The sequence below is a fragment of the Pyxicephalus adspersus genome, chromosome 4 (genome assembly GCF_032062135.1).
Source record: "Pyxicephalus adspersus chromosome 4, UCB_Pads_2.0, whole genome shotgun sequence".
Taxonomy (NCBI): Eukaryota; Metazoa; Chordata; class Amphibia; order Anura; family Pyxicephalidae; genus Pyxicephalus; species Pyxicephalus adspersus.
The window spans coordinates 68,416,488-68,443,874 of record NC_092861.1 but is presented as its reverse complement, the minus strand read 5'-3'; the positions used below and the strand labels follow the sequence as shown (position 1 = coordinate 68,443,874).

General features: G+C 34.2%; 1 protein-coding gene across 1 annotated transcript; it reads right to left on the bottom strand.

The window, feature by feature from the left end:
• Nucleotides 1-676: 676 nt before the first annotated feature.
• LOC140329793 (CD109 antigen-like) lies at nt 677-24,101 on the bottom strand. The gene is made up of 33 exons (XM_072410186.1): nt 24,028-24,101; nt 23,419-23,579; nt 22,916-22,944; nt 21,286-21,516; nt 21,017-21,142; nt 20,565-20,604; nt 20,090-20,177; nt 19,410-19,497; nt 17,894-17,996; nt 17,685-17,794; nt 15,793-15,969; nt 15,494-15,589; nt 15,266-15,328; nt 14,171-14,344; nt 13,849-14,001; nt 13,075-13,104; nt 12,340-12,385; nt 11,683-11,773; nt 10,947-11,064; nt 10,534-10,647; nt 10,210-10,437; nt 9,911-10,061; nt 9,227-9,403; nt 8,562-8,643; nt 8,173-8,404; nt 7,261-7,432; nt 6,524-6,714; nt 6,244-6,399; nt 6,034-6,099; nt 5,507-5,643; nt 5,218-5,368; nt 2,354-2,456; nt 677-1,980 (listed from the first exon to the last, which is right to left on the bottom strand). The coding sequence occupies exons 1-33, from the start codon at nt 24,099-24,101 to the stop codon at nt 1,790-1,792; spliced, it is 4,149 nt and encodes a 1,382-aa protein (XP_072266287.1). The 3' UTR covers nt 677-1,789.
• Between the last annotated feature and the right edge of the window lie 3,286 nt (nt 24,102-27,387).

The following is a 27,387-nucleotide window of genomic DNA, read 5'->3' as shown; positions in this document are numbered from 1 at the left end:
GCAAATATTAAAATGGGTTTTAACATGGATTTGTTCTTAAATCCTGTACTGCGTGACAGAAAACAAAAACTTGAAAACAGAAAACTTGGGCGTGTTTTTAGGTGTGCCGAACCTTTCACATGTATATAGTAAACCTTTCCAAGCAGTAGTATACCACCTCCATTTATGCCTTCAATTTTGTTCTGTGCCTCCCCAGCACAGAGCCACAGAAGGTTAAGAATGTGAAAAAATTGTATTGCACACAGGAAACTAAACATTTGTTATGAAAAGAAGGTAACAACAAATTACAGGATAATCACCTAAGAAAAAAATGAATAATAAAAGAAATCATGTCATTGTAATAATATGACAAAACATGTCCGCAGAATTACAATCAGTTTCAAACTAGGAAAACCAGAACAATGCCTGCAGAATCACAGAAATCCTAATGCAAAGGTAATTGTGCTGCCTTCATTGCATCTTAGCCGAGACAATAGTATTGATGTACATTAGCTTTTCTACTGCCCTCTAGTGGTTGTTTTTTTGTAAGCAGTCTTTGCATAATATATTCTAGCCAGCAACAGGAAATTATCTAGATTTGCAGGATGATGTAAGGCCCGCCTAGTCTCCATCTTAGTTTCTCAGTGAAAAGGATCTGTCCTTCCCATCAAGCCTGGCAAACGAATTGTCTGTAAGTAGGCCTCTATGATAGCATTTTATGAAGAAGCATGTAGGAATATTATGCATTAGATAGCTAGATGTAAGCTATATATTGCTGTACTATGTATACTGATATATATCTGTTTGTATTGTATTGCAGTTTCACAAAATTAAAGTAAATGAGGAAAGACAATAAAGTTCAGAGAATCTCAGTCAAGAAGCAGATTTCTCCGCTTATTGGCCTTATTTACAGTGTTTAGCTGCCTGTCTAGCTGCACTACACAGGACAGTGTTGTGAGGACAGAACAGTAATGTTAAAATGTTTGCAGAGTTTTGCTTTCAAGCAGTCAAAGCAAAAAATAAAAAACTTTATATGGAGCCTAGACATTTATTAACTTCTGGAGCAAGTTGTGCTTTTATATGCAAAAAGCAACAACTGCAGAGATAGTCTTGGTCAGTAAAGAACTACAAGAGGTTCCAGAACAGCGAAAGACTTCTTCTTCAAGTCATGTGACCCCCCCTTCATCAAGCCTCTATCCTGCACACCAACGAGCAGGGAAGCCCCGTTCATGTCTAGGAGTCATCTGCATGTCAGATGTCCTTAATTAGGCACTATCTGTAATAAAATAGAGTTTTTAACTTTTTTTGTTATAAATAGGCACACATTTTGTTTCTTGGTTCTACTCTTTCTTTGGCTCTTAGGAATTCAAAACATTAAACACCAACAAAATAAATAAACTGGTTTGTATTCATTTGTTTAATTTTTTTTAGCCAACACACACAAAGCAGATGCAAAGTTTTACGATTTTCCTTTTATCTCTGTCATTTAACAGTTTGAAATGATAATGCTAGATAGTTCCGTACAGTGTAAATACATACAATACATACAAATTACAAACTTAATATGAACAATAAATATCCACATAAAATAAATTATGAACTCCAATATCCCCTAGAAAGGGTAATTAAAAGTATTTTATCCTTAATTGGACAGTCAAAACACACCATATCCCTGATATGTCGCTGGAGTGCTATGAGTGATACAGAATCCTGTAGTACCTCCTCAGACATACATAGGAATAGTTTATACATGATCCAGTGAACGGGCTGTTTAACTAATAATTATTAGTTAGTGTTTCACTGGTGATATTTATAGAAAGTAATATTGAAGAATCACATAGAGCCAAAGCGTGAACACTGCAGGTTTGTAGGCATTACTTGCTAGGGGTTTCGATGTGACTGTAACATTTGATCTGCACAGACTGCAGTTTGACCCACAGAAGTCGCATGAGGATATTTGACTCATGGTTAGGGAGTTATATGTCCGAGTTGCTGTCATTTCTGGAAAAGAGAAACAAAATATTAGTTTAAAAAAATATTTACATTCAGAGACATGTAAACCATAACTAAATGGCATCTTGGGATGTATTTATCAAAGTGTTTATCCATGATTAAAGCATTACAATAAAAAAATATGTGAATCTTGAGTGACAGTTGTGTGAATCTTTGTTAAAAACATTGCTAAATCGACTCCTTTGGCCTCCTTCAGCCAGAGCTGAAAAATTAAACTTAAATGCAGACTGATTGCTACGGACAACCTACACTTTGTATTTTTTCTCTGATTCATGTTTTTCTCGTATACTTATTTATTCAGTACCTTTCATTTTTTTTGGAGAGATATACATTCAGAAATAATGCATTATATTGCAATTACCTGGGCTGTAATAGTCATAGACTTTAATCACTGCATCCTGGGAACCGGCAACCTTGGCGAAACGAACCATTGGAACTGATATACAAAGCTTATCTCTGGTCACCTAGGAAAACAAATATAAAATTATATACATACAAAATCGTTTACAAAAGAGACATTCCGTGGTAATTTAATGTAACCCATAATTAGGTTTGTCTATGATTCTAAAGTGGGAAGGGATGCTAGACTTTTAGACCGGAGATAATTTCTCAGATGTGTCTACTGTTTTAAAACCATTGTGAGGCGTTAAACTGTATGTTAACCCTAAAATTGAACTTTTATGCTCAATATCATCTGTTGGGTAAAGTGGACCATATATATTTTTATGAAGATGAGGTCAGGGAGAGTTGTTCTGTAGTCTAAATCAGGTGTGAGTAGCTCCCCCATGCAAACAGTACAGTGAATGCTGTCACCTAAGGACATAAAAGGGACTGATTTATTAACCCCCCTGGGGTTCTAATTCTGTCCGTATTTTCATGCAAAGAGCGTTTCATTGTTTTGCATGGAAATTTATTTTACATTGTAGGCCTATAATTCTTTGGCATAACCCACTGAAACATGTCCAATATTTAATAAATTTAATAATAAACTTTATTATTTTTAAAAAATCTGTTAAAAAAGGGTGCATAAAAAATAGTGAAACCTGAACTATACCTCTACAGTAGCATGTATTTTATATGTATATAATATAATTATATATATTATAAAGATTTGGACTCAATACAGGTATTTTGTATTGAATACAATACAAAATTATTTGAGTTTCCCGCTGCGCCTCCCGCAAATACCAACACATGCACTGTCGTCATCGGGAAACCCAACAGTCGCCGGGGGGAGATCGAAGAAGGAGGACGCTGCCTGAGGACCTGAACAGACAGGCAGGATGCCGGGGGACGCCAAAGTAATAAGGTAAGTGGGGTTTTTTATTTTTTTTTTAGCGACCCCAAGTGTGACTCTGGATTACCGTTTTGCAGGTAAAATCCACCCCGAGTCACACTCAGGAATACCGCTATGAGGGTTAAAGCTCTCCAAGACTGGAGAAAATAGACTATCATATTCCTGGGTCATCCAGCAAACCTGAAATGGATCTGCCTTGAATTCTGGACCATATCCATTTCAGGTTTGCAAGATCACCCAGGTTCAATTGTGATAGCCGTGATGATCTTCTACAAACATGGAGAGCTTTATTAAATCAGGCCCAAAGTGATACTGACAGAAATGACCATTTAAAAATATTAACCCCCCTAGCGGTATTCCAGAGTGTGACTCGGGGTGGAAAAAATTGCAAAAAGCGGTAATCCCGAGTCACACTCGGGGTACCTTTGAGGGTCCCTCTTACCTTATCCCCGCGCTCCAGCGGGGATCTCACGATCCCGCTGTGATGGCGGGGCGCTTCTCCGTCGGGGGGCGTGGCCGGGCGGGAAATTTAAAAGCAGATTACGGAGTAATCTGCTTTTAAATACCGCCCGGGTCCCCACCACCCCGATGCACGCATCTGCAGTTAGATGCGATGCACCATGCAGGATTTCTGTTTGGTGCATCGCATCTAACTGCAGATGCGATCACCAATAGTAAAATCCAGAGGGTGATGCCAGCGGAGATTTCCTGCTGGCAGCAGCCCCTGGATCTACTGCCTGCTCCCTGCTCGCATCACCCGGAGGCTGATCTCCGGGTGATGAGAGCAGCGGGGACATCATCCCCTACTCCCAGGGGCTGATCTCACCCTTCGGGAGTAGGGGATGTCCCCGCTGCTCACTCTCCTGCTCGCATCACCCGGAGATCAGCCTCCGGGAGATGCGAGCAGGGGAATGAAGTAGGGCGGGGACATCCCCACCGCATCACCCGGCAAGATGTGTGACATCTTCCGGGTGATGCGGTGGAGTGATGGATTCTGGGGGCGGGAAATTTAAAAGCAGATTACTATGTAATCTGCTTTTAAATTGTTTTTTTAAAGTAAAAACACATCAAAACATATAATAAAAGTATAAATACACATTGTAGTGCACCAAGCATCATTGCCCAGTGCCCTGATTTACATTTTGCACGCTATTAGCCCTGACCTTGATCTAACCTTATAATGACTTTTTAATCACTTCCTGAATTGAAGTAAATTTTTTTTTCTAAAATCTGCATATAATTTATATTATTATTTATCAATAATATTGCACCCTTGTTTGGAAAATTTCGAAAGGAAATTTTTGATAACATTTTTTTTTGGATAAATTACATTGTTTTGGGCTAATATTTCATTATTTTTTATAATAATGATTTATAATTATGTATTATTTTATAAATTATGATTCTAATATAATAAATAAATAAAATAATTATACCCGGGAGTTAATCCTAAGAATTACAGGCCCACAATATAAACAAAAATTTCGACGCAAAAAAAATAGGATCACTTTTTGCATCAAAAAATGACAGAATTAGAACGCTAGGGGGGTTAAAAAACAATCCTGAAAAAGAAAAATATTAATGTAGCCCATACACCAAAGGACAGGTAAGTGCAGGAAAATGTGTTCTCATAGGAAATATTTTGTTGCATATATAGTAAATAAATAGTTTATTTGCGCTAAATGTAGGCTTTGTTGACTCTATCCTATACTACATATGTCAAGGCCGTTTTTGACTGAGAACTTTTAACTACTAGTGGTGTTTATACCAAGTGTCACCAATGGCACACTTATTTAGAAAGAGGCATTATTGATGATGGCTAAATACCATAATGTATAATAATACTGATGTTTTGCATATATTTAGGAGCCAAATTATGTAATTTACCAATTGAAAAAAAAGTAAAAACATTTTCTCTCCAAACCTACCGAATCCAAATAGAGATAAACATTGTCTTCTTTTGGCTCCACCAGTTTAAGAGATTGTGGTTTGGTAACATCTTCAGTTTTCAGTGTGAATCCACTCAGGAAACCAACATCTACAAGTGCCATTCCGCTCTCATTTCCTGCTCCCTGGTAGCTGTGAACAAAGTAAAGGAAATATACTCTAAATTATATTAAAGCAGAGTTCAAACAGAAACAGCAATGTAATAAGTCATTCATAGGATAGGCTTTAATCATGTTACACTATTTAAATTAAAAATAGTGGTTGACTTACCTTGTACATATTTCCACAGACAGCCTATTAATGTCGTTTTTATTTTCTGCTACTTTCACATCTAATTTGAATGCTTCTGTTACTGGAGTGCTTCTCCTGCGCCTTGATAATGGCTTCCTGTTGTACCTTACATTAACCTGTAATGTAGAATCAGTCAGGTAATGTAACATAACTGATATATGCATTCAAAATATGTTTTAAATACATAAGGCTCCATTCTCAAAATTTTATTATTTAAGGAGATGGCTCTTTAGCCATTTTACTGTAATTTTCAAATTTAATTGGACTATTGGACATAGCACACTAACATTATCATCTCAACAAAGTCCTAAACTTAAGGACTGCTTTAAATGATAAAAAGCACAGAGGTTTTGAGAAGTATACCGTTGATGTATATTGTGACATGTCCGCAAAATATATTCGCGTAGAGTTGTAAGGTTACTTAAGGGTCCACTTTAAACTGTTGATACTTTAATTACAAAATGCAAAAGTACCAAAACTGTATAACAAGGTGCAGTTTCTCCTACCTGTACAAAAGCCACTCCTCTTCCAACAGCCCTGACATTGACTGAAAAAGGCCTGGAGACTTCAATCTATAAGAAAATATCAGAATATCATAACTCAAACAAAATAAAACAAGTTGCTGATGACAGACTAATAAATGTATGTGTGTGGGTGCAGACTTGTTTATATTTTACAATGTATCAATACAACACAGAACCTGATAATGTACATACCTGCTGACTTTGTAGCAAATGTAAATTGCCATTGGTGATCTGAAATTTCTTTAGGGTATTTACTGTTGGACCAGTAACAAACACAGTAATTGATGTATCCGCAGTGGGAAATTGCTCCAAAAACTTGCAAAGAGCCTGTAAGGCCATAATTGTATCCTGGAAAGACACAAGAATGTGATGCTTAGCATACTATGAATACATTTAATAAACTAGACCTGTTCAGTATCAATTTCCGCTTGCTGTCCCTTACTAGCTGATAAAAAGTAAACCATATTTTTACCTGGGTTGAGCCATAGCCCCCAAGAGAGCTCCTTTGCTGGGTCAACCATTTCATCACTGGGAGAGCATCTGAACGTCTTCTCTGTTCATTGAAGGCAAGCAAGGCATAAGCTGCTGTTTCAATATCAGTTGTTTTTGGATTCAAGTAGTTAATAGTTGTTGCAGAAGTTGAGGACCAGAACTTCAGATCTCCTAAATAGAGAAACAAGTATGCATAATGTTAGTTATCGTATTATATAATACTTAGCTGGAAGCTAAGTATTGAACCACTCTAAGGCTATGTACACACATAGGATTACAGTCACTGGAAATGATCATATTTCAATAAATGATAATAAATGATCATGATTCAAATTGTCATATGAATGAACAAGCACTGTACACACATAGAAAAGAGAAAGAGGAGACCAAGTGAGCAGTACCCCACTATGCTCACCTCCATAGGTCATTTGTCATTTGTCAATCCGCAGTGGAGAATTAAAAAATAAAGTCAGAGGACTAGTGAACACATGAATATTGATGAATATTGTGTTTTTCCAGTACTTCAGATTTCATGTCACTAGCAATGTCACTGCAATGTACCTAAGTTTAAATTTTAAAAAGTGGAAACAAAACCCAGTTTATTGAACCTAACCCTCCTTGGTTTTGGGTATATACAGTGCTTTTTTTTTCATAAAAAGTAAAAAAAATGCTAAGTGCATTATACTTATCACAATAAAATTTACTAAATGTATTTACCTGTAGTGTTTGCCATTGAATTGAGCTTGTTCAGGGCAGCCTCTGCTTTGGTGCTGTTAGCCAGTGTCAATGCATAAGCAACAACTGACAAGGTGTAGTTAGTAGAAATTCCTTCATCAAATTTACTTTCAATATATTGTACAGCTTTCCTAATGTTTGTGCCATAGAGTTGCTATAGGAAAACACAACACAATAAAATTATTTTCATATATATTAATTGCTAAATATAGGCAACCTAACCCACCATGTTCAATGCCCTACTGGAATAAACTGATTTGGAGCTAGTGGATATCAGCTATTCCTTTATGCTTAGTCGATCGTTTTTTGACTAAATGTTTAAGAAAATCTGCCTTTTTTTGTCGAACCCCCATTTAAAGAAACTGTCCAATAGAAAAAAGCTCTCCTTTCATAGGAATACCAGTCTGGCCTGCCTGGTAAATAAGATTAAGTGACCGAGGGGAGGAGTGCATGTAATTTTTTTTTACTAACAAAATATTTTCTATATAAAAAAAGCATCACATAACTAGATTCAAATGCAGCAAATTACCATATAAGGGTCAGATTGGTGAGCTGTTAGCAAAGTGGATTTTCCACCCATTGAGTAAATTCTGCCATCATTTGGTAACCTAAAATACGTGTTATTATTGCTAATTATTTATATGGAACATCTTTATCAGAGCTGAACAAAGGAGGGCACCTCATAATACAAAAGTAAAAATATCTACTTTATATCACATGATACTGGTATTTGCTGCAAATCCTCCTAGGGTAATATTAATAAAAAATTTAAGGGTAATACTGCTACAATATTAGGATAACTATTCAATATAAAAAATAAACTAAATTATAGCTAAATTGTGTTTGTCATTTACCTAATAAAAGTCATTTTCAAATTATTCCTATTATACTTACCCTATAATTTTCTTCTTGTAAAAGTGTGGTCAGTATGTAGGCAGTTAGGGTAACTGGACCATCCAGTCCTCCTTGGAGTTCCTTGTGTATCACTCTCCCGGGCTCAGCAAATACACCAGTTGCCATATCCTGGTACTGAACAAGCCACTGTGTTATACCCTCTAAGACTGAGGGACTTATGTATATAAATTTGCGAGCCTGAAGAAAGCATCTAAGCACAAAAGCTGAAAGCCTGCAAAAAAGACAAATAATGGAAATTTAAATAGATAGATTGATACTGTATATACAAACCACTTGTATAAACAAATATAGATATATAAATTATATAATATGCATATGCTTACAATAATCAAAGTTATAGCTGTAAATATAAACAGTATTATACTCACCATGTGCTTCCAGAAGAGTCAGCATTTCCAAACGCACTGAAAGAACCATCTGATCGTTTATATAATAATTCCTTTTGGTAACCTGTAAAGAATACATCCATCGCATTAGTTTATAGATAATTAGTGCCATTACACAATATACAAAATGCTACTCCAGCAATTCACTGTTTTCCTAATGTAATCTCGTTCAGATACTGGTGTTTATGAAAGTGTTCATGTGCAATGATCATTTATTTAGCAGTCTATGGTGCTGCTCTATTTTCCAACAACTTTCACTAGAGATGTTATCTAGGTGTCAGCCATTTATTTTCATTTTTTTGATGATCACTGCCATGTACTACTTGATTTCCTTATTCTTAAATAACTGGATAGCCCTCCACTTTTGCCTCTCCTTGCCTCCCTCTTGGCTATACATTATGATAGGTCCAATAAAGATATGAAGAGAACAAAAACAGGTGAACCAAAGACAAACCAGGATGGGACCTGATTTCTTTTAACTGTATTACTGGTACAACTCACAAAACACAATCCTTATGCCAAGTGATACAACATTCTAGTGACCCCAACTCTTTTAACTCTATTTTAGTACCCATGCAAAGTAACAGTTTATGAGATTTTGTACAAGACTTTGAAATAGCTTTTAAGGCACTTGAAAAAGAATTTACCGTAATTCATAGCGTCTATGGATTTTGTTTCGATATTGTTAGTTAAGTTTTGAGTTGCAAATAAATACTGCAGAATATATATATTTGGTGCAAAGTTGATCATATTCTGCTCTCCACATCCATATGGCATTTGGATGAGTGATTGAAGACCATTTATTGAAGGCACAAGAAGATCCCCTGTGTGGAAGAAATCACAGCTCTTAGAATCCATAACATATTCATATGATCACCAATTTCTTCAAAAGATATGCAAGAATTTATGTATATTATCCACCCAATTAAATTCCAGACTCAAAGAAATATTGATTTCAGTCTGAACTAAATACTCTACTATAGTATAGTACATACTTTATACTTTATTATAGTCCTTTATACTATATACTTTATATATTATATTAGCTAGGAAAATTAGAAAAATTGTTTTAATTTTATTAAATTAATAAAACCTATAAAGACTGCTATAAAATACTATTTAGACCCAGACAGTAAGTCTTGTGCTATGAGGTAAATAAATTCCATGTTCAGAAATTTGGCATTTCTGCTTAAAATTCTAAAATCTGACAAAATAATCAAAAAAACAACTGACATAACTGATTACCTTTCACTTCACTTGCTGCACATAATTATAGGAAAATTCTGATATAAACACCATGGTATAACAAAGGTTATCAAAGTAATACTTACCAACCACTGTAACAAATGCTTCCTCACTGCCTTGTACTATATCACTAGGCAAACTGAATAAAAAATTCTTTGATGCTGTCTGAGTTCCATTTCCAGAAGTCACAAGGTTAAACATTTCTGATTGTGTATAAGAGTACTTAATTCCTTCAGCCTATAAAAAAAATATATACCTAATATTATACAATTAGTTTAATAGTAGCAGAAGGAAAAGCAGCAATGCTAATAAACACATATTACATATTTATAGTTTAACAAAAGTTTACAGTATATATCCAAGTTGTAATCATGATGTTACTCACCTTCACTAGAATAAATTTAGTTAAAACATCTGAAGCTGCTTTTGATGTTGCTTTAACTGTGACGGTGATGTTACCAAGTTTCCTTGGCTCTAAGGGGAAGAGAACAGTTGTTGCATCTTCTCTAGGAACTTTTACATTCTGTTGACCAGCTACCACCAGCATAGAAATATTATTAAAATTAGGTACAATTATATTAAAAGCATCATTTTTTTCCAAAGTGACCAGAACCTGTGAACACATAAAAATAATAAAGATTTATTATACACAAAAAATGTCCAAAATACATTTCCAAAATGTTACAATTCCAATAAATGTATGACATACCTGTAAGTTTTCCTTTAAAGAATTCTTTAAGGTAACTTCCAGAACAAATTGTTCCCCTCTTATGATAGAATTCGGCATATTTAATGAAACCACAAAAGGTTTGAATATTGATAGCTGTCAAAAAATAAAATGAAAAAACTTTATTAAAAATGAAATAAATATATGTGAGGTATGATAATGAAAATATATAGAAAGAAGTCTACCAGGGAGAATGAACATCAGCACTCCCGGGAAGTACAAAATGCTATGAGAATGTAGTGGCCTTTTTTCATTGCACCCATTATTTTGTCAGTTACATTGTCTGCAGGCTGCAGCAAGTAAGTAGAGACACCTCTAGGTTGTACTTTATCACTTTCACAAAACAGAGTAATATCTAATATTTAGAACATTGAAACTGCAGAGAAAATATTCACCTCAACAGGTTCCTCAACTACTCCCAGACCAAGATTTTCAGAAACAACAAAAGCAGTAGCCACCCAAGTGGTGCTCATGTCAGGTACAGTAAATGGAAGTTTGGACGTTAGGCCTGAGCTGTGAAGCAAAAATTAACATGAATAAATTATCTCAATTAAAAAAGGTAAGATAAAATATGGACATATATTCTTTACCTATAATAGCTACTATATATATACTATGTATTTATGTATCTTCTTCTGTAATCTATCATTCTATAGTCTTCTCTATAAATCTGTCCTAATATGACATTGGGCCAGATTTATTCACTTTCATCTGTGAATATGGATGGTACAGCAAACCTGAAAGGTATTTCATTAAAGTAATTTGCTATTTGTTATTCCAGGTTTGCTGCAATTACCGATGAAAGTGTGTATCTTCTCCAATCTTGGAAAGCTTTAGTAAATCCGGCTCATTGACTTATTACTAGTTTTGCACAAATATTTTAGGTACTATTTCATAATAATATGTTTAAAAATTATAGGTTTTTGGTGTGTAGTGGACCTTAGTTTGTGTGTAGTGCTTCAATCCTAGGTCTGAGATGTAACAGATCTATAGTTACAGAATGTGTCAGTTACAGAAAGTCCATAGCCTATAGTTGTTTGCTAGTCACAAAAAGTTCCTGCTCCACAATATTCTTGCTTTTAGGCTTTTAAAATGTAAAACTTTACCAAGGATAATGTTTTATTAACACACCCTGTATTGGTCTCAATCCAAATCCATGTAGAAACAGATTCATCTTGTCTTGGAAACATCTCAATACTTCTTCCAGACTGAGGAATGTAATCTAAAATAGAATAAATAAAGAATAAAAATATTCAACTCAAGTTAAACAGTAGCACCAGCGGAAACTGATTGGTAATTTGGCTCCCACCCATGAAGTTTCTAGTTTTGTTCTTTTTTTACTGATACAGAAATTTGCATATACTATTGGTTTTCATGTCCTTTCATGCTTGCATCACATTTGAAACATATCCTAAACTACGTTTTTGGTTCTTAAGGTATCCTTAGATTGTAGTCAGATGATTAGGTACAACCTGACCACCTGATTTTGAGTCAGCTTGGTAGATCCCAGGTACATGTGTAAATATTACTTTACTTGAAATATTACATGCTGCAGTTGTTATCTTTATTGCTAATTCAGACTAGCATTCTTATACTACCAGTCTTTGTCTTTAAATTGAACTAAAAGAAATTAATATTATAACAACATAAAATAGATTCAAATATCAGTATAGATAATATGAGATTAAATTTGCTAATGAACATGTAGATGTCATTTTCTATAGGCAGAATCCAAAATATTACATTTGTGTGCATTTTCCCTATATTAAGCATCAAATAACGACTTACTGTGTGTTTTTTCCACTTTGCCATCAGTCAAATTAAATGGTGGACCCTGTAAGGAAAAAACATAGAGTTATAGTATAATAGTATAATAGTTGTAAACATCTGGAATTAATACATTATAGTTAGTGGGGCATTCGCAGTAAAACACAAAATTTAATTGTTATTTTTGCTTTGTGTAATGATGACCTCCAGCTAACTAAACATCTGAATTCATATGTGTATGGCCACTGTATATCAACACTTTTTTAATTACTTTAATAAACATTGCTACACATACCTCTTTATTTATTTATTTAGGTTGCTTCTCTTTTAACATTGTAAAAGAAGTGGGGAGGTTAGGTTAAGATCAACTTCACTGTTAGCAAGTGTTTGCAAACAATATCCTGGTAAACACTAGTAAACACCCACCAAATACCCTACAAATGCTTAACACTTGCCATAGGTTTTTAGAGAACAGTATAATATTTGTGCATCATTATTTTAGGAACATAACCACTTTTGTATTACAGTTAAATAGAGCTGCATGGTTAAGCGCCAAAAGTCAGCCTTCTGAAAATAAAAAGCAGCAAATAAGTTCTATCATCTTGGACTTATGTTTATAGAGCTAAGACAAAAACAAGCAATAAAGAGAAAGTGCTGACCCTGCTTCTGGTATTAATGGTGATGATGTCCAGAGATTACCAGAAAGCTATAATTAAAGCATAACAGTTGTAGCATGTTAGAGTTTGTTGTACTTACCATATCAAATGTATTTAGTCCCTTATAAACCTAAAAACAAAAACAGAATATGCATTTATAGTAAGAATTGAAGGGGTATACCTGAAAAAATGTTAAATACATTCAAGATATATTATTTTTTTTATTACAGTAATTGTTTAAGCATTTTAGTGCTTTTTAAAATATTGTTTCTAGTATTTCCTAGGGAATTTCATAGTTCCATTACGTGTTATTGCTTACATAACTGTGTTCATATATTATATCATAATATCATTTTAGAAATCAGTTGAGTTCTACTATCATTTAGCTGAATGAACTTTTTTCTCATTACAATCTATTTAGGTACTACTATCCAAAAACATTTCTATAACTTAGTGATATATCTATTAAAGCAGTGGTTGCCAACCTTTTTGGGAGCCGGGTGTCACTATGGTTTCTCCCCCATAGTGACGTCATGATGGCATAACCCTGCCAACTTCCCCATCGCAGAACTGAGCCTGCGATGGGAGAGTGAAAAGGTTGTGTCCAGGGACACAGCCTGCCCACTTTCCTGAGCCAGGGATTTGTACAGGGGACATGGTCTGTGGTTCTGGCTGGTCCATCCCTATCTTCTGACCCCACTTGGTTGCACCGGTCTGAGCCGCAGACCACCAAAATTTTCTTGCGGACCCCGAGTTGGCAACCACTGTATTAAAGTATTACAACTTTACATCAAATCAAAAACAGGAAATCTATTGATACTTTAATTTCACACAATTCCATATTTCAATTTATTCCATGCTCAATATTACTCACCCTGCTTGTTGTTAAGTCATTTTGTCTTTCAAAAAGTGTGGAACTTTTGTCAGCTATGCACAGTGCCAACAATGAGAGAGGTTCTTTCACAGTAGCTATTAAAGACACCTGTTCTGATGGATTAGCTGTTTTTTTACTCCAAGACAAACCAATCTGGAAGATTGCAAGAATAAATAAAGTGTCAAACACAAAGTAGATATAAAAAGTATATCACCATTTAGGTAAATATTATTTAATAAGATTTTTTTTAAATAATAATTCAGATTTAAAAAATAAATAAAGATGGTTAGGATTTTAGAAAATATATCTGTATCCTACTTACCTTATGGTCCAATGACCCCTTGATATTGAGTGTTTTTGAAATCTGCTTGTTAGCATAGTCAGAATCAATCAAATACACCAATATTTCAGCAGTGGGAGCCCAGGACTTTTCTGGTGTTAGGGTAAACGTTGTCTTGTTTTTTCCAGCCGCCACTACCAATCCTTTGGAAATAACCTAAAGATGAAGAAATAGATTGGTTGAATTACATAATAAACAGTAGTGAAATTGTTTTTATTATTTTAAATTTAGGTAAAAATGTATTTTTTATTGGATGGAGTTGTGATGGGTAAAGGGTGAGTTTATTTAGGATTTACTCTGTCCTGATCAACAGTGTCCCTGGGAGTAAAAATGGGGGAAATAAAAAAATAAAGTTGCTACTAGAACAGAAAATTTAAAACCAAAACATTAGACAATTGACCATACTCTGGCTGATATTTCTAATAAGTTTAACATTAGATTCAATATAAACATCAAATCTAATGCAAATCCCCCAAAAATAATGCATTACTGATTGGTGTTTGATTTACCTAATTCCGATTCTTTGCCAGATTGATGCTACTTCCTCTGTTCTGACAACCAATAATGTGACTGTGTGGGAGGATCATTCCCTACTATTGGTTATCGGAATAGGGAGGTTGCAGAGAAGTGAATGAGGATGGTCGATAAATGCATTATGTTAACCAGGTAAACAATTGATTGGAAGATATTGATCATTTACCTGGTCATGCACCAATCAACCAGTGTATTGTTCTAAAATGAGGGGATTTCTCACTGGTCTTCAAATAAATTGTTACTTAGTTTACTGAATGAGGTGAAGCTTTACTGACTTTAACCATGTAATCATGTCCAAGCAAAAATATTATATCTATTTAATTCTTTGCAAGTGATGGAGTAATGTCTGCAAAGTGCATTTTCACTGCATTTACAAAGCAAAAAAAATTCCCTTGCAGGATAATATCTCCCTTTGCTAAGTGAACAGCCTATACTTCTTTATGAAATCAGCCACATTATTATACAAAGCATTAATGTTCAGTAACAACAGATGGCATGTTACCTTTATGGGTAAATTTTAATAGCACATTAAAAAATACTTACTGTGTAATAAATCTCCTGAAGTTGTATCTGGACATCAACTTGCACTTCAAATGGTACTCCAACCTAAATTATAAAAAATATACATATACTTAAATATGAATGTATTCTTTTGGTATGACCTTTACTCATATTATACAAAATAATATTTGTTTTTCTTTTCCACAGTAAAGTAATTGTTTCAGAGGGAGGAAAAAACACTATAAAGGAGACAGCAAAATAAAATATTACCTTTAATTCTGAAGCTGGTGTTTGAAGTTGAACAAAGGGATTTTGTGTAATTAATTGGTCTGGGGAGTAACGTGATGTAGCATTCTGGTACTGTACCTAAACGATGATAAAAAAAAAAAAACTTATCAATGGTATACAGACTACTGAAAATGTAAAACTGATATAATTCTCTCGCTGTGTAATGAATAAGAAATGTTCATTGCCATAGCCCAATGTTAGTTTTGTTTTTTAAGATTTGTCACTGTTAGAAAAGTGTCCCTTTACTTCCTGTCTTTGCTGTCAGTCAGTTATTTGCTTACCATAATGAGTAGTTCATAAAATGATACAGTTACTGGAAACTTCACAGTGATAATTCCTGTTTCTGGGATTTCATATAGCTCCTGAACTGTCTTTGATTCAAACATTATATTAACTGTCACCATTTCCTTCCTTTCCTGTTCAGTTAAGGCTTTTTTGTCAATTCGCTGTATCTGAATCTGTAAGAAAAAGCATGCACATTTATAGATCCATGCAAATTGTTTACAAATGTACCTCTAAACACATTTATGAAATGAACCTAAATAGGGGGATGAGTAGTTAGTAGGATTCCACTAATTAATTATCAAGGATAGTATTTTAGGTTGCCTAGCCTGGAAGAGATAATTATGTGATCAAGTGGAGGGATAGACAGGCTTTTATATGCAGAATTTTTGTTAAAAAAAGTAAAACATTTTTTAATGTTATACAGTATTTTCCTATACCATACATAGATCAACTAGCTGATGATATACAAACAAGTCTGTGATTACATACACTTATTTTCCCATTTCAAGTAAAAATATCAACTTCAGTTTTTTTATAAGGTCTCCAACGCGTTTCACCCTTAGGCTTCTTCAGGGGAGGATTGAGATGAAAGTTTAACTTAATTATTAAAGATTTATATAGTCACAGCCATACAGATTTGATAAAAACATCTGCGAGACTTCCACACCAAATGATCCCAATGAGGGAAAAATGGGAGAATATGTATGGTAATATAATGTTATCAGCAACTCAAATCAGACAGTGTAGATGAAATTGGATAAATGATTTGAAATAGCTGGACTTGAAATTATTCTTAACTGAAATATGGTATCATTAGGTCATTGAGATCGTATTTGAATCGGGTGAACACATATTTAGCTCCAGGTGTATTTTAGGGTATTAGAGGTGTGAGGGAATAGGTTTGCATTGCACAGTATCATTGTCAGCCCAAGTGCTGATTACTGATTTATTGGGGTGCCGACGCCTCGCCTGTTGTCTACCTTCACCTGAAACTGATCCAAACCCCCATATGGTATAGTAGTCCAGTAAATCAGTAATATTCAAGTTAAACTTCCATTTTCCATCTTCCAACTTAAACTTTATGAAATGATTGCAATTCTTAGGATTCTAATAGGCTCTGCAATGGGCTGAGTCATTTTCAAGTAAAAGATGACATTTATACAGTCTATCTAGGCATGTGTATCAAAATTCATACAAACTGTAAAAAAAGTTTTATAGAATGAGAATATTTACTGTGTGATAATCAGCAAAATTGTTTAACCTTTCCAGAGTGGCACTAACCATATTGGAAATAAAGCACAGATAACAACCCCTGCTAATCACCATATTATCTGTATAGCTGTAGCTATAATATGTAGCTGTAATTAACACATAGTGAGCCATTGTCTATCTACACAAATGCTTGCTCTGTTTTCAAAGTTTTACATATGATTTGCAAGCACTTGAATGACTTTCACATTTCATTTAAGATTTCGTAAAGCAAATACCAATGGAAATTAGCAGTAATTAATATAATTAATCAGTCAGTGTAATGCCCATTCATGTTTACAAATATGCCATCAGTAATAATTAGTTAAAGAAGTTTGGCTAGTGGTAAAATGTTGCATCAACACTAGTAATTGTTAGTAGTAATGACCAGTGATAAGTATCTATCAACTGGTTCAGACAATCTGGCCACTGGTCTACTTTGCTTGTCAGTGACATGTATAGTAATGTCAAATCAGAACTCAAATTGCTCAGATTATAAAGAAAGATGGTTCTTGTATGTTCTAATACATTTTCCAGGCACTCTATTATTTAAAGAATTTGAAGAATTTGCCAGAATTTGAAGAAATTATCAGTAGAAGTGCAAACTTTAATCAACCCCTTCAAATTTGTTTTAACGTACTTTAGATGTGTAGTTTCCACCAGAATTGAATGCTGGATGATTTTCAATGAAGTTAATTTCATACTCTGAATTTGTTACTGATATAAAGGATGATGTTTCTTCTATATTACCTATATTAAAAAGAGAAGAAAATATTATCATTTCCTTAAGCATATTCATCCTATTAGGCCAATTAGTCAAAAACATTTCAATTTGTTTTTCCAATTTACCCGTGACTTGATCTGTTACTGAAGCTGTTAATTTCAATCCTTTCCAATTAAAGGCATTTTGTATTTTTGTGTAAGGAAAACTGAAGTTTACAGATCCAGAGAGCTATATAAAGAAAGAAAAAAAATCATATGATAATTTATATTGTATGTTTTTTGTGGATTTAAGCAGTTCTATCCAGATGTTTGTCCATTGTGTATAAAATAATTTTTCTACTTATAGTATGGGGGTGGTCAAATGGCAACAGGCATAAACATAGAGCTACAGAAGATTACTATCAGCAAAAAATGTACCATAAGGAAGGAAGATGATCTTTTAGATTTTCATTTTCAAAACACATTGTTATGTAGTCACAAACAAAGAACAAATGTAAATGTTCTGCCTTTGTTGGTACAAATCTGCTATTGGCCCTAAAAGTTCTCCAGCAAGATCAAGCAAATCTGTAATGGATCCAGTCCAGGACTGAAGATATTTGCCAACTAATAGCAAATTGTGTAATAGGCTGGTATTTTTGGGGGTGTTTGGAGGCTTAGAAGAAAAAAGCCTTCAACAAAAAAAAATCATCTAGGTTAAGGTAATGCAGAGCGCCAAGACTTTCCTAGGGTGGCTTGATTCTCTGGAATGGTCTTCCTCAACCTATTCAGCTTGCTCCTACTTTCTTCATATTTAAAAAAGCTCTCAAAACTTCTTTTCAAACTTGTCTACCTGTCTTGTTCTGTCTGTTCAAACCCTCACTACTTCCCATCACTCCTAGGGCCTGATTTATTTAAGCTCTCCAAGGCTGGAGAAAATACACTTTCACCAGTGAAGCTAGGTCATCCAGCAAACCTGGAATGGATTTCTTCAAAGTTATTTGCTATTTTCTATCCTGGACCAGATCCATTTCAGGTTTGCTGGATCACCCAGCTTCACTGAAAAAAGTGTATCTTCTCCAGCCTTGGAGTGCTTTAAAAAATAAGGCCCCCTTATCACCCCTCCTATTAGACCTGATTTATTAAAGCTCTCTAAGGCTGGAGAGGATACACTTTCTACAGCAAACCTGGAAAGGATTTCCTAAAAGTAGTTTGCTATTTGTTAGCAAATGTTTTCAATTCTGGACCAGATCCATTCCAGGTTTCCTTGATAACCCAGCTTTACTGTGGACAGTCTTTTCCAGCCTTGGAGAGCTTTAAGAAATCAGGCCCATTGTGTGCTAATTCCTCCTCTTCCTAGATTCTCTCCTCCTCCTGTGTCATTGTTTGTATATGTGTGTCATTTGTAACCCCTATTTACTGTACAGCCTGAGTAATATGTTGGTGCTAAATAAATCCTGTTTATTAGTAGTATTAATAATAAAAAAGTATCAACCCTGGAGCATATCCAGAAAAAAAGCAAACAAGCATAATGGTAATAATATAGTTCGCATAAAGCCTCTTGTTTGTGGTGTGGGTGTTGTGTACTGCAAATCCTTCCTGTACATATATATTTAAGAAAAAAGTAGAAATATCTAAAGGAAAATGACAAAAATGTTAAACTTACCTTAAATGTTTCATTAAACCCATCTTCATCAAAGAAAGACTTCACTGTTATTGTTACACTCCCCGTTAGTGGTTTATTAGAGGAATATCTGAATGCAAAATACAAATGTCAATGTGAGAAACATCGTCTTTAAAAAAGGACACATATTTAGTTTTTTTTGCACTGCAGTGGTTGCCTGTTTTTTTTCCAACATTCAGTAAGTACATTTAAGACATCAATGGCTTCTTTTATAGCAATGAGAAAAATGCACATAAAAAGGCACGTCAAAAACTTCAATACATATACCATATACCACAATTAAAACTATGTCCAACCAATAATAATCTAAAAAAATTGATGCTGTTATGTTAGTAAGAAATAAGGTTATTTAAACCAAACTAAAACTACACTTTGGATAGGGGCATTGGTTACAGAACTTAAAAAATATTGTATCAGGGCAAAACTCTAGGAGCTAGACAGTGTACTTAATTAATATGATATATGATGATATTTTTCAACATATGATTTTTTTATATGCTACCTTTTTAACTATATATTTACAGACCAAGGTGAGACCAATAACCAAGGTTGTAAACACTATAACATTTCCAGGGTTTCTTTAAATCTATATTGTTTGCTCTTCCCTGACTACTTGTGATCCTGTGATGTAAATGAAAGTGATAAATAAAAATTTGGCTTACTTTGCTGTAACAGTTCCAGTCAAGTTGAGCGTCTTTGGAACAACATAGAACAGCGGAGCATCCAGTGTCACGATAAATTTTGTTAAAGCTGGAAAAACAAAAGGTGTGGGATATTGGTTATTTATGAACTATTTAGTTAGTAATACATTTTGCCAGTCAATTACAATAAACCATTGTATAACAGTTTCTATTTGAATGCTGTATTTCCCTGTATAATATTTGCAGTTTGTGATATCATATATAATAATATTTGTGATGTCATATAAGTTATTAGTGAACAAAAAAGAATCTCTCTAAATATTAGCCTGATATGGTTTAACATATGGTAGTTCTTTCAACTAATCCAAGGTTGTTTTCAGTGAACACTAAAATCAAATCAGTGCATTTTTATGTTTCTGTTGATTTAAAATATACAACTGTGCAGGAATAACATGTCAACAAATAATACAAATTATTCATATAAATTGATACATACCATAATCTTTGACAGAGAAGGAACTGAAAAACACATTGCCCTGGAAAATATGGAAAAAAGTACAATTAAACCTTAAAGCGTACCTAAACTCAGAATTATTACTTTACATAAAAGGGTAGACAAGGGTAGACAGGAGAATGAATGGGAGTGCAGAGCCTCCCGGGATACCTACATCATGCATCCTGGGAGGCTCTTGGGTACTCCTTCTGCGCATGCCCGAGCACCTAGTGCAATCGCAGAAGGAGCCCTTTCATCAGAAGGGGGAAAAAATTCTTGAATACTTGGCTATAGATATATTACATATATATTTTATGTCGGTATTGATAAAAATAGAGAAGAAGTCTCTTACTATATAGCGAACTGTGCAATGTTTTCTACCCAAACACCGCAATAGTTTCTTGTATTGTCTGTATTACTAATACTTTCTATTAAAAATTTAAGCCTGTACTTACATTGGATTTAGCTTGTATAGTCCAACCACCCAGAATAGGGCTGCTAGTCAATGTGAAATGTGTAGACACAACTCCCCGGTCTGATTTCATCTTTAGCCATTGTTGGACAATATTGTTGTCAGGATCCTATCAAATTATTACAAAAGATCAAAGATCAGTGAAAGGAATATAGTTCTATAACCAGGTGCCTATATATATATATATATATATATATATATATATATATTAACCATATCATCAAATACTGATAAACAAGAAGCAATACCCACCTTTATCTCAAGGTCAACATCTCCATTGTATGGCTTTAGGTCACGATTGACAGAAATCACTCTAATATGGACAGTTTCCCCAGTCCCGTAAATATCTTTGTCGGTTTGTATAAACATAGTCATGTTCTTTGTCAGAGCCCGTATTTCCTTCTGTTCAAAAAATACTGAAGTGCCTCTGACACATCCATTTATAAGCAGTAGAAGGTTATCTAAAGATGAATTTGCTGGGATCTGTAAAATACAAATTGTTTTTTTCGAATTGGTCATATTTGGCTCTTCAGTCATTGTCGCTTCTATACTTACAGCAATTAGACTATATATAACTTCTTCCTTTATTGTGTCTGGGACTTTGCAAGTACAGTTATAGTGCTGTTTGGAACATTTTAGAGTCAAACAATTGTGTTGATAATGTGATCAAATTGAATTACTATTGTTATTATAATAGGCACAATAACGTAAGTACTACATGGATGTATAGGTTTTCACAAACTAAAGAAGGTATGCAGCCATGAAGACATGATTTACCACTTTCTGACACCTATGATATAAAACAAGCAGGTGGAAAGGGACTCAAAAGGAGAGCAAAAAAGATTTGATGAGGGTTTCCATTTATTGACCCCCAAGGGTAGTTATCTGATGGTTATGAAAAATCTATACCTTATCAAACAAGAATGGCAGGATCCAGTGAGTGTAAACTAATGTCTAGGGATTTATTAACACTGGGTATTATTCTATATCAAAATACAAAAAACAAGAATCTAGTAAGACAATAGGCCTGATAAAGCTCTCAAAGACTTCAAGGTTTCTCCAAGATTGGAGAGATAAACATGGAATGGAACTATTTGCCAACTAATAGAATAAATACCCTCCAGGTTTGCTGGATGGCCCAGGTTCACCCATGATCGTCTATTTTTTTCTATTCTTGGAGAGATTTAAGAAATTAGGCCCATCTCTCATAATGCTGCAATATCTTTCTACTGCAAAAAGTATTATTTAAATAGGTGTAGTTATCTAATTGCTTACTAACCACCTCTTCAGAAATTATTGAGTGAATAAATATACACTTGCAAGTGGCTAAGAAGTTATTTAAGAGCCCAAAGAGTGTTTGTTCTTATTTTGGATAATACCATTGTTGCCAAGCCTTATGTATCTAGAACATATATATTGGAAGAAGAAAGAATGAATGAAGAGAAAGCCATTCTTTCTTCCTCCAATATTTATGTTTTATACACTTGCAAGGTTATTTTCATAAGGTCAAACATTCAAAAGTCTCCTACAATAGCACTAAATAGAGATATAATAGTTGATTTACTTAATTGTGGGAATCAACACTAAATAAATTGTGTGAATTATGACTAATTATCTGGTCATATGAAAAGGCTCTGCACAAAATTAAACATTTAAAGTCATCAGGGATTTCTTGGATATCAGAGCGGAGTAAATACACACACAATTTGTTTTAGTGAAGTTTTTCAAAGTTTCTAATCATTCAAACTTTTTAGTTCTAGAAAACATTGCTAGTGTAGTAATAGGAATTAATGCTATAATTTCCGATAAATAAAATCTCTGTATACTACTGTATTGATCTTTGCATGCTACTGACACCCTGTGTATGTAATTTTGTACTTACTGCTGGAATGGTGAGTAGTCCAATAGAATCTAAAAAAAAGAATAAAAAACAGACATTAATGGTTGCTAGAATTTCTGTTGTGGCTTCATACAGACATAAAGAATAAGTCTTTGTACACATGTTGGACTTTTGTTGTTGGAAACAATCTTTCACAATCCTTTCCAATGACAATAAACTGAAAGATGCATGAACGAGCATTGTACATACAGCACCGTTCTAAACTATGGAGAGGGAAGGGGGGAGAACGAGCAAGTGGCACCCTGCTGCTCTCTCTCCCCTTCATCTGCCAGGACAGATCCATGAATGACGTCAGACTGCTACTGTAACCCATGTAATCATTATTTTTTTTAAATTATATAAAAAAACTTTTTGGTTACTATTGGGTATTGAACTTAGCACTACCAGAATATGCCTGATAATGAGTTCATTTTGAGTTAGATGGATCTGTCTGCTATAATTACATTTATTCATGAAAAATATTTTCTATAAAAATATATATTTACCATTAGGAAACACCTTGTATGCTTGGCCTAGGATATTGAATCTAGCAGCAATTCCTGCAGTCACATTTATTTCAGAGTATTGTTCACCAAACCAATGAACGGCAAGCGTTGTATTCATGCCAGGAATAATATACTGAGGCGCAGTAATGTAATAGGAGGGCCTGCAAAACAAAAAAGAGTATCGATTGCATTATAACATAAATTACAAAAATGTTGAATTTTTTTTTATTTGGTAACTTTAGGGTACAAAATTACCTATTGCTATATTTCTCAAAACACAGTTTTCAATTTTTTTAAATCATAATATTTTAATATGTAAAAAAAATCAATTATAGTTATAACATCCTTGTTAAAAGGTATTTACTTCTTACTGGCCTCTTAGTTTATAGGAGTTTATTTACACATTTTATTTTTGTTTATAGCAGTTTATTTACTTACTATTGATGTATATTTGTCACTTCATTCAGTGAAAATCTATTTTAATCAAATTCTTTAAATATCTTACACACATTGAATATATAAAAATGACCAAAGGTGAATCTGGCAAAGTGAAAAATATCAATAGAAATAAACTCCTAGAGTAGATATAAATATACAGATAAGTGTTACCTTGCACTGCAGGTGAGTAGACACATATACAGTAGAACTGTGTGCCTCAGAATCTGAAGCCTTGGCTTGAACATCCTGCTCTTTCCTCTGAAATGGCCAAGTGTGAGAAAGCGTTCTCCTTACAGGTACGAAGTGATGTGATTTTTAGTCCTGGGACTTTTATACCATTCTTGGTGGAAGTTGAGGGCGGAGCAGTACCAGACTTCCAAAAAACAATTAACAGAAGGCAAGACCCCTAACACATTTAGATTTCCTGGCATCCCTTTCAAACAAGTATCCAGTTTCTGTATGAGAGTTTTTTTAAACCCAAAACAATGCCCCTGATTCATCAATGAAATCCGCGCTCCAGTAAAAAGCTGTCGGATAAGCACGGCTCCGTGCGCGAGCTTTTTCAGTTGTTGAATAGCGCGATCGCGCACGATTCCGGATCGCTAATACGAATGCGCGACCGATAATCCGATTTTGCTTGATGAATCAGGGGCAATGTTTCTCCCCTGAAAAGATACAGATCTATCCATATAATTTGGAGGCTGGTGGGGTGTGAATACCACACCATATTACCCTCAAGATCATTTATCAGAAATGCTATAATACTTTGTAAAACCAGATCTGCCAGATTTCCAGTAACATTTATTGGGAATGAAAGTGCAGCAGATAGCTGGAATATGGTACCAGCTAATCGAGCAGAGTAATAACTACATAGATTTCACTACAAAAATAGAGATTTTCCCATTGTCAACATTTTGGTAAACTTAGTTTCAAATTTAGCCATTTAAATTTGCTGACAACAGCTTAACAAAAGTAAAATTTTATGGAAATAACTCCATGTTGCTTTGCAAATTGCTTATTTTATGTGTATTGTGTTTTTTAATTTTGTGTAGTTTATTGTTTGATAGTTTGAAACAAAAAAATAGAATTATGGAAAAAAAGTAACATAAAAAATTAAAAGGGATAGAAAACAAATAAATGGGCATTATGTACTGGGACAATATCAAATATCAAATGTCAACAAGCAGTTGGTGTGTATGTTGTGTAGAATAACTAACTATTAGGGATCTGTCGTGAGATATAGAGTGGAATAATATGTATGAGAGCTTTAAATAAACTTATAAATAACAAGTTAAAACGCATGCTAAAATGTGTAATTTCAAAGTCTAAAAACTTCCTAATCATTTAAAACAGAACCATTTTGAGTGGTAAAACTGCTCAAATACACTTGAACAAGCCCTAGGGTTATAAATAATAAAAAAGGTCTAATTCAAACTGGAAATGAGGTTATGGGACATGTATTGCTACAATATGCCAAGAAACACTGCCGTATGGCAGCATGTAGCGCCTCCCTACATATAGCGCCTCCCTGCTGCAGCCCCCATAGGGAATAAATAGGGGCAGCAGTGAGCCGTACTGGTACCATTTATTGCCGTCAGCTGTCAAATGTGCGGACATTGGTGCCAGCAGCAGGGAGCCACACAAATCAAGCAAGCAATCAAGCAATCAAGCAAAAAGTCAGTCAAGCAGCAGGCGTGAACCTGTCCTAAGGGTTAAATTGAGGGTATATATATTATTGGTAAAACAATGTTACAACTAAACTGTACAATCTTCTTAACAAGAAATGTATATATATATTGTATTAACATACAGACATGAATAAACATACACTGCACTGCATATTAGTTTAAGTGATTTTTTGTGAAGTGAAGCCTCGATCAGACTTTTACTGCAATGGAATTATTATTATACAGTATTTATATAGCACCATCATATTACACAGCACTGTACAAAGTCCATAGTTTGTGTCACTAACTGTCCCTCAAAGGATCTCACAATCTAATGTCCCTACCATAGTCGTATGTCATTATTGTAGTCAAAAGTCAATTTTTAGGGGGAAACCAATTAACCTCGCTGCATGTTTTTGGGATGTGGGAGGAAACCAGAGTACCCAGAGGAAACCCACACAGACACAGGGAGAACCTGCAAACTCCATGCAGATAATGTCCTGGCTGGGAATCAAACATGGGACCAAGCACTGCAAAGGCCAGAGTGTTAACCCCTGAGCCACCATGCTGCCCAATGGAATAGACCTATGGTTACTACTGGTACAACGCATAGAAAACAAATTACTATTTAAAACATAAATATGCAAATTTACCTATTTTTCAAAGCTTTGTCTCGTACGAATTTATATCACATGCAAAAAAGTTAATAAAATTAAAAACATTTTATGTATAGCCCAAAATGTATCATGCATATTGCCCCAAATGAAAAGCGTTTAAAAATATCTGCAAGGTGTTGCTAAAAATGTTATGCACATATTTGTAATGCACAAAAAGTGTTAAATTTGATTGAATACTTTATCGGTTCATGCATATATAAACCACTTTTTCCCAGATCAGGATTTTCTTAATTAGAGTATGCAGTTGTCAAGAATGACCACATAAAAAAACAGGCGGATACAGGTTGTATTCTTACGAAAGGTGGTAAAAAGGATTAACTTTCTCCCGAACAATATGTAAATACCTTGGCTATATCTGCATTTTTTTCTTAATCAAGGATTCAAAACCTATATATTTTATATCTTAAAAACAGTTTATATTTTATTTAATTCTGGCCTTTCTAATCTTTTTTTTCTTATTAACAAGAAAATAAAATACCAAATGCCATACAGTATCTTAGAAAAAACTTGCTACAACATGAGTATACATCAGTTCTCATTAAGAAATGAATTGAAAGAATGAATGTTGGTGGCCCAATGGAAGGTGTAAGGAAAACAATTGGATTCAGTATTGCGTGAAAGCAGGCTCACACTTGAACACATTCTTCAGCATGAAAGTGCTAAATCTTGGCACCTCTTCACATAAAGGTAACTAATTCTGTTCAGATCCACCTGGCATACAAAAGCTCAAAAACATTTGTGGCTTGACTGGTTTATGGTTGAAAAAGGCATCCTCAGAAGAATGCCCTTCTAAGGTAGCCATTTGTTACAATGTTAATTCACCAAGGTACTTGTGCTTTCAATACAGTGAGAGTTACACTTTAACTAATAGATCTGATAAGTTTTATAGGTCTTATGGGTCCCTGTATTTTCCCTACTAATTTTATTCTGTAATACCAGTTTGGTCTTCTTGCTAGATATGATAAAACTATATGCACATTTTTTAAAAGAAAATATTTTTATTTTATATATATATATATATATATATATATATATATCCTTTGTGTCATATAAACATACACATTTTAATGACAGTGTCCATCCTCACATCACAGAATATACCAGATCACTACTGTTATTATTTTTACTGCAAGCTATGCCATATAAGTGATATTTCTATTCTTTGTTCCTTTTCCTTTTCTGTCATT

What these genes read in the sequence shown, in the direction of transcription:
- LOC140329793 (XM_072410186.1), bottom strand. Translation starts at nt 24,101, where the DNA reads ATGTTCAAGCCAAGGCTTCAGATTCTGAGGCACACAGTTCTACTGTAT. An exon ending in TGGATTGAGACCAATACAGG is followed by an intron (nt 11,065 to 11,682) that starts GTGTGTTAATAA and finishes TTTGCTTCACAG; the next exon opens with CTCAGGCCTAACGTCCAAAC. An exon ending in GACTCTTCTGGAAGCACATG is followed by an intron (nt 8,405 to 8,561) that starts GTGAGTATAATA and finishes TCTTTTTTGCAG; the next exon opens with GCTTTCAGCTTTTGTGCTTA.